The sequence below is a fragment of the Echinops telfairi genome, unplaced genomic scaffold, assembly GCF_000313985.2.
Source record: "Echinops telfairi isolate 266 unplaced genomic scaffold, ASM31398v2 ScPeMD7_18;HRSCAF=68, whole genome shotgun sequence".
Taxonomy (NCBI): Eukaryota; Metazoa; Chordata; class Mammalia; order Afrosoricida; family Tenrecidae; genus Echinops; species Echinops telfairi.
In genome coordinates this window covers 41,997,295-42,008,556 of record NW_022103915.1, presented here as the reverse complement: position 1 = coordinate 42,008,556, position 11,262 = coordinate 41,997,295, and the positions used below count along the sequence as shown (strand labels likewise).

At 41.8% G+C, this 11,262-nt stretch overlaps 1 protein-coding gene across 1 annotated transcript in view; it reads left to right on the top strand.

Annotated features, from left to right (window-relative positions):
* Nucleotides 1–11,262, top strand: part of LOC123521399 (nesprin-2-like) — an 86,353-nt gene that overhangs the window by 9,614 nt on the left and 65,477 nt on the right. The window contains exons 7-8 of the mRNA XM_045287625.1: nt 1,276–1,617; nt 5,071–5,126. Coding sequence (XP_045143560.1) covers nt 1,276–1,617; nt 5,071–5,126 — 398 coding nt within the window. The remainder of the gene's footprint in view (nt 1–1,275; nt 1,618–5,070; nt 5,127–11,262) is intronic.

Here is an 11,262-nt window from a genome sequence, read left to right as displayed (position 1 = left end):
TGTTGTGGGCTCTTATCTGTAGCAGTGTGCATGTACTGGTCTAATCCTATTTGTAAGGTAGAATTGAGGTCATGAGAGTGGGGGGAAGGAAGCATTAAGGAACTAGAGGAAAGTTGTGTGCTTCATCTGTGCTATACTGCATCCTGACTGGCTCATCTCTTCCTTGTGACCTCTCGTGAGAAGATGTCCAATTGTCTACAGATGGGCATTGGGTCTCCACTCCACCACCCTGCATGCACATTGGGTATGATTTCGTTCTGGGTCTTAGATGCCTGATACCTGATCCCATTGAGACCTCGTGAGCACACAGGCTGGTGTGCTTCTTCCATCGGTGGTTGACTTTTCAATAGTACGTGATCAGGTCTCCTCAGAGCTCCTCTTGGTGGACTCTAGCATCGGATCTTTCCGTTAGTTCATTAACCATGTGCACCACCCAGACCACCCTAATTAGGACCCAAACTAAAACAAAAAACAAAAAAGCCAAACCCACTACCACTGAGTCCATTCCAAGTCTTAGGGACCCTCGATGTGGTTTCCGAGGTTCTTTCTGCAATCGCACTGCCTCTTCCTTCACCAGGGGAGTGGCTGGTGGTTTTGAACTGGCCCTGCTTGCAGTCAGCAGTCCCACCCGGACCTGACAGGGCCACCAGGGCTTCTGCTAATTAGGACAGTGACTGATTTACCTTGCAATGTCAAGGATCACATGATGTAAACAATAACATCAGTAGGTACTGTAATACGTCGCATTCATTTTAATTCAGAGTTTTCAAATTCACTTCCTCCACACAGGCATTTAGTAAAGACTGACTACATGCCTATGCTATTTCAGATCTTGCACCATTAACCCACAAAGCGTTGCTCTGGATTTTAAATATTAGCAGTGGATTCAGGCAGACTCTAGTCTTTTCAGTGCTCTGCACATAGTAGGTGTGTGCACATAGTAGGTGTGTATGAATCAGTGTTCTAACTGCGTAAGAGGCTGTATCTTGAACAAAATACATGTTCAATGATTATCTGTTAGCCACCACCTCCACCCGGGTCCGTGCTGTGAAAAATTTCCATTTTCCTTCTAGTGTCAACCAAAATCAATTTGAGAACTTGCTTTGGAATGCTACATTAATTTAAATCTTGCCCAGAGCTTCACCTTTACAATGTGCATGAGTGTCTTTTGATAAACCTTTCCCACCGGGGAAACAGAACCTCTCACGATTTACAGAACCCAGTTACCGCTTGTGACAATTGAACATTTTGTGACAATCTCCTCTCCACTCACAGGACCTAGAGGCGAGGCTGAGTCTCCACAATGGTGCACTAGAGAAGATTTCCACGTTGTCAGAATCCATCAAGCAAAACTCCTCTTGGGTGGGACAGAAGCTGATTGAGGATGCTGTCTCCTCGCTGAAGGGTAAACAGGCAGCGCTGGAAAAGAGCCTGGGCTCTGCTCAGCAGGAGACCAAGAAGTGGCTCACAAGCATCCCCAACTCAACATGCACACCAGACGGGCAGGAGCAGTTGGCTCTACTAGACCGCGAGGAGCCGGTCCCTTCAGGTGTGCGGGCGCCCACTCCAGACGCGGCTGCCGGGGAGACGCCGGGCGCACCATGGGAGGTGAACAAGGTAGGGGCTGTGATTGCACTCGGAGCCACTGAGGCTGAGGCTGAAGAGGCGGTCGCTCATAGAAAGAGGGTCTTGAATCAGCGTTCGGATTTCATAATTACACCCTCCATAGGATGGCTGTTTATGAAGCCCACGCTTTCAAAGAGCCCTTAGAAAACTGTCCAGGATTTCAGTGGTGACATATTACTGCTCGGTCTGCTAAAATGCCCATCACCAATTTAGGCTTATTATTCTCTCACACATGTAATCAGATGCAGCCTCCTGAGTCAAGAGCACAAAGGCAAATTAGAAAAGAAAATGTTCTTTACCGCTTTTCTTAGAAAAAAATTCAAGAGCCCAATTTTTCTTCTTCTTCTTTTTTATGGGGCTTACTCTGTAATGAACTAAGAGACTATTTGAAAGGATAGACTCATGTTTTTTCTTATGTTAACCCTGTACTGCAAGTATATTTTTAAATGTTATCAGTTCGTTTAATGGGAGTACATCTCTTGGCATTTAGGTTCCTCGGTGGAGATACAGAAGAATGTTGTTCATTCCTTTGTTTGTTTGTTTGTTTTCATTCTACACAGTCAGATGGGTTGAAGTGCTTTCTCATAGCTCAGAATGTCAAATAGAAAAGGCAGAAAGAGCGACAGTGGAAAGGTTTTCCTGGCAGGCAACTCACAGTCGAGGGTCCCAGAGGAAAGTAAGGGTTGGATCATTCAGGTTGAGTTTTTTCCAGTTTTTTATAGACTAGATTGTCCACAGGCATCAATGCAGCAACTTCTGTTGTCTCAATGGAACAGTAAAGCAGGAGGGGGCTGAAAGGACCCACATAGAATTTTCTAGAAATAGGTAGCTCAAGTGTAAATGCCAAGTGAGCATCTTTCTGACCCCAAGCAAATACTTCTCATCAATCCGGTAACAGTGTTAGTCAGCGATGGTTGGGCAATTATTTCCTTCAAGGATTAAGGGCACCTGGAGTGAGACTTTTAAAGTCATAGGTATGAAAAGAAAGTTGCTTCAATGTGACCAGTATTTAAAGAGAAACAGATAAATAAGGGAAGAATGTCTGAGTCCTTTCTATGAGGAAGCTTTGAAAAAGTAGGGAAGGTAATAAACCCAACCAAACTCATTGCCATCAAATAAATTCAGACTCATAGTGAGCTTATGGGACAGGGTAGAACCATCCCTGTGCGTTTCTAAGACTTTTGACTCTCTGAGAGTAGAGAAGCCTCCTCTTTTTCCTGTGGACCTGCTGGTGGGTTTGAACTGCTGACCTTGTGGTTAGCAGCCCAGCTCAAAACCATTATGCCACCAAGGTGCCTTAAAAAAAAAACACGAAAAAGTAGGGAAGGATGGACACAGTCTTAATTTGAGGACATGACGAAAGGGAGTTGCCTGAAATTTTTAAATGGGCTTCACAGATCCATCTTGACTGTAAACTCCCAAAATTCCATAGCGTACATGGAAAACTATATAACTCAATTAAAAAAAAATGTTGCCTAGAGTAAATTCTGACTCATAGGAAAAATAAGAATCATCCCATTGGTTTTTTCAGGGCTCTAACCTCTATGGAAGCAAACACATCTTCATCCCATGGGATGGGTGTAGGTTTCAAACCTCTGACTTTCTGGTTAATAGCTGAGCACTTTTCACTATTACATACACCACTGGGGCTTCTTTTTTGCCTTGAGTAAACCAAATAACCAAACCCATTGCTATCCACGTGATTCTGAGTCATCGCAACTCTATAGAGAGGGCAGAGTAGAATTGCTCCCTAGTGTTTCTAAGGCCAAACAGCTCTATGGGAGCAAAAGCCTCATCTTTCCGGTGGGCTTGAGCTACCAACCCTTTGGTGAGCAGCCCAACACGCACCCAACAGGACCACCAGACAACAGTAATGCAAGAAATGCAAATGCTTAACAGAGGAGCCTCGCTCTCCAGAGTACAGGGCATACAAAAGCACAGTCCACTGCGCTCGAAATCTAATTAGAGCTATTGTGCCACAGAAAAGAAGTACTTAACTCATTAGCAAGCATTTACTGAGATTTATTTTTATTCTGCTAGAAAACAAGGACGTCACGGCCAAGGCGAACCCTAATGAAATACCCAGTTAACGCTCACTCCCAGGCCTTTTTGGAATGTATTAAATGATGTGAACTCCCTGCCAGGAGAATTGTTAAGCAACTTTTTTTGGGCAGGGGTGTCTCTCTTCAACTTAAATATATATATATTTTAATTTCATCATATGCTTTGTAAAAAGTGTGGTTGCTCTTTTCAGAAGCTGCCAGGGTAGCTCGTATCTATTTGAAACTGTTGTCAAGAATTTCACTTGAGATGAAATTTAAAGGAAATTGTAGACTTGTTCCTTTGGCTGACCTTGCCTATGATATCCGAAACATTAAGCAGACGTAGAGGTAAAAGAAACACAAATACAACCCGAATGGTATGGAGGCTTGTGACCCAATACCAACTGGATATTGATGTATGTGTGAACTTCTATGCATTTTTAAGTACCAGTAGACACAAGTGCTTACCATGTCCCCCTTCCTCCCCAGGTCACATCAAGTCATAAATAAGACAATGGTCAGACGTGAAGACTGCCTAATCCCTTCATCTTCCTTCTAGTTGTTAACAGCTGACATGATAGAGAGAAAAAGCAGGGGAGAGAATACATTCCGAACTTAGCACTTTCTCAAAGAATCATAAAGCAACGTGAGAAGTTAACTAGTATTGAATGATCTTTCTTGCCCCATCCTTCCCAAATGTCAACCTGCATGACACAGTTGCCTTTTTAAAAAGCTGTTGTCTGTAATTAGCTTCTTTCATTTCCTTGTCATTGAGTACAATTGTTAAGTCAGTGTGCAAGAATCATCTATTGTTCTTTTCAGAATTCTCTGAGCATTTATAGTTTTGATATTTAATAAAGCATCCATAGATAAGTCCTGGAAGGTAGCAGATCACACATCCAAGTGGAAAATGTACAGGGCTTCCAGCTGTGGTTGAACAGCCAGGAGTATGTACTAGAACAAGAAGGAAAAGTTTTCGATATGGGATTAAATTATGACACTTTCTGCCATTGTTTATGGTGCTGCTAACTCTGTCATAAATATATGTTACCGAGGGACATGTATCCAGTGTATCGTAGAAACATCCTATTTTGCACTTTCTGGTCAACAGTCATCTTACTTTCTACTGTTAGTATTTCTCATAACGCAAGCTTGATTCTTTTCCAGATTAAGTGGCTCACACGGCATCCACGATGTTGCTATCAAAGAGCAACATACATTTGAAAACATTCTTCAGAGTTCTGAAATCTTAGACTAAAAGGAATCTTAGCGATGTCTAGCCTAACCTTTATGTTTTTGGAGTGGAAATTGAAGCCTAGAGAAGCCAAGTTCAAGTTGGAGGAGAGCTGGCACTAGACCTAGCCTTCTTATGCCCAATCTGATGCTCTCTGCTTTATCTCAGAGTTTTACCATCTGTGTTGGGCTGTTAATTGAGATTCAAGTAAGTTATGGCTCCACGTAATGAATTCAAGTAAGTGAAATAGGTTTTTCTGTGTGATTTTTCAGAACTTTTAGCATGTTAATGTACTATTTTACCCCACTGGATTCATTTTGAATTCTTGTTATGGTAGTGTCCTATAATTTCAGTGTTTATTTCCAAACTCCTCCACTTCCTTTAAGATCCAGCCCAATCATTTCTAGCAGATGTCTGGTCAACCACCACTAGATGGCTAGGTCTCTGACTCTTTCCTATCCACTTCCAAATTCACAAATCATGTAACTTGACAATAGAAGATTAAATAATAATCTCTTATTTACTCCTGGATATGAATTTGTTTTACCTCTAATGTGAATTCATTATGCAACCATGAAAAATGCATTGAACTTACCCTGTGTGAGAGGCGAGGAGGCTTCAGTGGTGAGCCAAGACAGACAGGGTCTCTGTTCTCATTGGGCTACCTCCAGTCTAGAGGGAAAGTCAGACAGTGTTCAACCAATCATAGGATGAGAGTCTAGTGACAGAAACGAAAAGAAGGACCGCAGTTTTGTGACAACCTTCAACAAAGCAACCTGATCAGACTGTAGGGACACACCGGGGCTGAGTGTGGGGAGCAGTCTTCACGGGGGAAATAGCGTGTCCGTATGTGGGGAGTGGTATTTACTGAAACAGGCCACCTGGGCCGTCGAGTGGACAATGGAGGGGAGATGAGAGTGGCAGAGATGAAGCCTGAGAGGCAGGCATGGTGGTTGAGCCGCAAGTGGCCATGTAGGTCACATGAAAGTCGTGGACATTTTGCTCTGAGGCTATAGCTATCTGGATGTTGAGTTTTGTCTTTAGTGCTAAAATCTGCTTACATTTCTTTTGAACGGCTGCACATTGAACAGCTTTTGAAAAGAAGGAAATGTATTGTGCTTGTCTTACACGCTGTCTGGTTGACTGATACTATAGGTTTCTTCCTGTTACATGGTTAGCATAACCATAGCCCTGAATGGGCAAAGGGAGAGTGCAGTGCTGATTGACTTACTTCTTTGGTCTGTGATGTCTGGTAAGCCACAGAAAAGGTTTGGCTATTTTTAAAGCTGTTTATTTTGCCAATTAAAAATCTTTAAATGGAATAAGCCATAGTCATCTCCTATGATGAGCTAATAATAGCCTTCTTCCCACCTCGTACTCTTTGCCAAATAACAGCAACAACAAATCTAAGGAAAGAGAATTGGTTGGGAAAAAAAAGTAACGTTAAATTTAAAAAACAAGGAAACAAGCACCAATTTAGTGATGTAACCCAGCCAGGCTTTTAAGACAATCAATCTTTACATTTTAAAATTTTATTAGCAACAATGAAATTCTGTTTATGTTCAGAGGCTCAATATGTATACTTAATTACACTTTTTAGACATTAGACATTACGCTTTTAATTTATGACCAGCAAATATTTTTTAAAGCTAAAAATGCCCTGGAAATAATAAAAATCATAAATGAGCACTCCACCGTGATAGAGTCCTTACCCCAGTGAGCAGAATTAGAGATTTAAGAAAAACTAAGAAGCTAATGAGGTAATGCAATCGTCTGAAAGAAATCCTGCAACAGCACATTTGAAGTAATTAATGAAATAAAGGAAGAAATTACAATTGAGGAAAATATTTGCTTTGAGAAAAAGGGAAGATTAGGAAAAAGAACCATGTGGCATTTTGAAAAACAAATTAAAAGCAAGCAGCCATTTAAAGTAAAATAGCCATGACCATTTTAAGCAGCAAATTTGACACCGCTTGAAAAGAGAATTTATCAACTAGAAAATACAACTGAGAAAATTACTCAGGGTGAAACACCAAGCTACAAAGAGATAGAAATGGAATTTTAAGAAACCTTAGGTCTATACTGGAAACCCCTGGTGGCGTAGTGGTTAATGCATTGGGCTGCTAACCCCAAGGGCAGCAGTTCCAAATCACCAGCAGCTTCGCTGAAGAAAGATGAGACTTCCTACACCCATAAAGGGTTAGTCTTGAAAATCCACAGGGGCAGTTCTACCCTGTCCTGTAAGGTCTCTGTGAGTCAGCATTGACTCAGTGGTAGGAGGGTGCGTGAGAGGGTCTGTACTGTGAGATTGGCTGACACACTGTTGATGGCAGTTCTGGAAGGCTGGAGGTAATGCAGGGAAAGAGAATCTGGGAACTTCTCAGACCCTGGAGCAGGATAAATAAAAATAAATTTGGGGCTAAGTCAGAAAATACCAAAGCCAAAAGGAAGAATATCAAAGACAACCAGAGAGAGAGAAAAAATAAACGAAAACAGAACTAAGAATAGCTGTGTGGAGATCAGATTTTCAAAACTAAGAACCAAACGGCATCTTCAAAGAGCTGAGGGCAAGTGCCTTTCCAGCTCCACTTTGAAATTCAGCGTTTAAGAATGGTGCCGGCACTTACGTTTGCAGGCGAAGACTCGAATAACCCATCCAAAACTGCACACAAAAACGATAGCAAAAGCCAAATGTGAAGAGAAAATTTTAAAAAGAAGATATAAAAGAATAGTTTGCAATCTCCTGGTGTAGAAATCCTTCTTAACCAGGCATTTAAAGAAAAAGCCCAAACAAAAATACCGATCGAATAAAACCCTCGCTCCACAAAAGAGACACCGTCTCCGATATGTAGAAAGGTCCACGGGGAGATGCTGGCAGAGCGATGGCTGTTGGCAGATTAGTGCACAGCACAGGAAGGGAGGCCGGAAGCCACAGACAACCCCGTTACAAAATGGGCAATCCGTGTGCGACGGCGAACCCCGCAAGAGAGATGCTTAAGGTAAGGTGACCAGATTTAAAGCGGGACACCACTGACCGGGGCGGGGGTGTTCTTGATTAAAAATTTGGTCTAGATGGACCAAATAGACCATTCCCTAGCTGGTCTGTGCATTCTTTCCAAAAACCGGGACTTTTTAAAACGCCAAAAATCAGACCATCCTGCCCAAAGCGGGACGTCTGGTCACCTTAGCTTAAGGGCCTACAAGACAGAAAGAGCAGCTCAACCTTACTGCTAAGACAATGATGGTAAACATTTCACATCCATTAGATGGGCAGAAATGGAAGTTTTTCGCATCCACTGTCAGAGAGGATTAGAGAAACTACTGGCTAGTTATGAAAGGAGGCTTTGCAGGAACCAATCAAATTGGTGAGTCTGTGTTCTAACTTCTGTGGCATGAGCAAAGGCATGTCACCTTTTAAATGTGAAATGTTCGTTTGAGGAATGCTACTGGGTTTTCCGCCACAGGAGAAACAGGGCTTTTGGAGTTGGTGAACAAGTCAAGTTTTGGAGGCGTGTCAGGTTTTTAAGAACACTCTGATGTTTAAAGACAGTGTTGCAAACGTTGCTAGCGTTTTCATGGCTAAGACAAATCAGGGGCTCCACATCCACGGAGTGAATGATAGAAGTAGTAGGGTCATGAGTGGATTTGGGGGGAACTCAGCCTGCGTTCTCAGTGGGCACCCCGTGGACGGGAGGCAGTTGCTTACCTCGGGTAACTAACTGGCCAGTGATGTTTGTGGTATGGCACCAGCTCTCCTTTCCTCTGCCATCCTTGCTCTCTCTTCCCTCAGAGACACTGCCCCTGTCAGAGATATTAACCATTGTCTGCATGGCATCGGGGTGACTCCGTGGGCTGCTAACTGCAAGGTCACCAGTTCAAAACCACCAGCCACTCTTCGGGAGAAAGGCGAGACTTTTTACTCTTATAAAGAGTTACAGTCTTGGAAACCCCACAGGGGCAGTTCTACCCTGCCCTATAGGGTCGCTATGAGTCAGAATTGAATTTTGGTGGTTTGGTTTTTTTTTAGAGTTGTTGTTGTTGTTATATGAATACAAGTATTGGACTGGGGAAATGATAAAATCTGATAGTTTTAATCATGTGCAACATATGTGAAGAAGTGGCTGCTGCTGGGTGCCAACTGAATACGTCAAAAGCAAGAAAACGGGACAGCTGAGTCTTCCTACCAGTTAGAATTGGAAAAGCTCCAGGCAGTATTTTTTCTTATTTAAATGCACTTTAATGTGAGAGTCGTTCTAGATTTACAGAAAGGTTTCTAAGATCATACAGAAAGCCCCTCCATTGTCAATATCTTACAGGACTAGGTAGGCAATGTTTGTAAGACAACAGTTTCTCCCTTGTTTGGGAGTGTGGCACACTTTATTCGCAGACTTGAGGTCCTGAAAAGATTTACTGACATGAAGAAGATGACATTTAAGTAGTTTTTGATTGACAAATTAGCAAAAAGGGAAATTACTACTTGAGCAAAAAAAATTGAAATCTTTAAAAATTACTGACATATAAATGCTCAACAGATATTTGTTGAAAGAATGAATAAATGAATGCAGGTGGCCCATCTCTGTGTGTGTTAGGGAAGACTTCAGGTTCCTATAGCTCTTAGGGAAGAGCAGCTTACTCTGCACACCTGCTGTGTCTTGCACAGATAGGACTCTCACTGCTGATTTGCTTAAGGCACAATTTTACCTGAAATCATGAAACTTTGGTGTTTCTTCTATTTTTAATTATCCGTAGGTACCATTGAATGCCTATTACTTGTCGTGTCCTCTGCATCATGGCGAAGATCAATACTAAGTAGAAACTTCAGAGCTTTTGCTTCTTATGTTCCTATGTTTTCTTCCTTGAGAGCAATAAATTATACCTTCATGTAATTGAGCAAGGAGTCCTGGTGGTGCTATCGGATAAGCATTGGACTGCTAACTGCACAGTCACCAGTTCAAACTCACTAGCAGCTCTGCAAGAAACTGTCTGCTCTGTAGAGATTTGCCAGGGTTGCTATTTTTCTGAAACAACTTGATGGCAGTGGTTGGGTTTTGGGTTTTTAAAAAAACTGTTTTATTGGGACATAATCTATACATCATAACAATTCAATAGTTCAATCATATCAAGATTTGTACTATCATGACCACAGTCATTTCAAAGCATTTTCTTCTTCTTGTATTCTTTGGTATTAGCTCCCCATTTACCCAACCTCCCCTGCCACACCCCCAAGAAACCGTTAATCCAGTTATTGTCTCTATGATGCTACCCATCCTGGATTTCATATATTGAAAAACATACAAAAACAAAGAAACAAGCTAACAACAATAACAAAGTAAAATAGAGAAAAACCTCAATACAAAAGAAAGCAGAAATTATTGAAAACTAGATCAACTTTTAAATAGATCAAATAGGAAATCAAATGATAAGGTATTAAATTTTAATGTAGACACGTCTGCCATGATCCACTCTCCAATGCACTTTACCTGATAGCAGGGCGATTCTTATCCCTGGTTTATGTTCAGAGGGAATTCACTAGAGACTTCATCCAAGTGTATTTATGCCTTTTTTTAAATTGATACAACATTTAAATGGGGCATAAGGGGGAATCAAATAAGATGCTGCATTTTTAACCTAACTATATCTACTGTAAGGATCTCTACAGTACTCTCTGTCTGATAACAAGGCTATTCACATCCCTCAACTGTGGCCAGAGGGTATTCACCAGAAGTTTAAGCTATGTGTGAACCTTGCATGTGTATTTGTGGCTTCCGTCATCATCCACAGCCTTCTGCAAGCTAGGTATTCACAATCTAAACTCTGATACCATTCCCTCTTTCAGATCTGGATTATATTATTTACAATCCTTGGATCACACATGCTTGTGTCCTTCTTCCATGTGGACTTAGTTGATGCCTCACGTAGATGGCTGCTTGTCTGAAGACAAACCTTTAAGACCCCAGACAACTATTCTTTCTGATAGCCAGGCACTATTTAATTTTTTCACCATGCTTTGCTTATAGCACCCATATCTTGAGTGATTTCTTCATGAACGCTATTATCAAGCAGGGCCATGTCTTAAGAACCAATTGCTGGGGATGGAAGTGGGGGGGAGAAAGGGAGAACCAATCACAATGATCGACTATTACCCTCCCCTGCCTCCAGGGGGACGAACAACAGAAATGTGGGTGAAGGGAGACAGTGGTCAGTGTAAGACATGAAAAAAATAATAATTTATAAATTATCAAGGGTTCATGAGGGAGGGAAGGTGTGGGAGGGAAGGGGAAAATGAGGAACTGATGCCAAGGGTGCAAGTAGAGAGAATATGTTTTGAAAATGATGATGGCAACATATGTACTTGTGCTT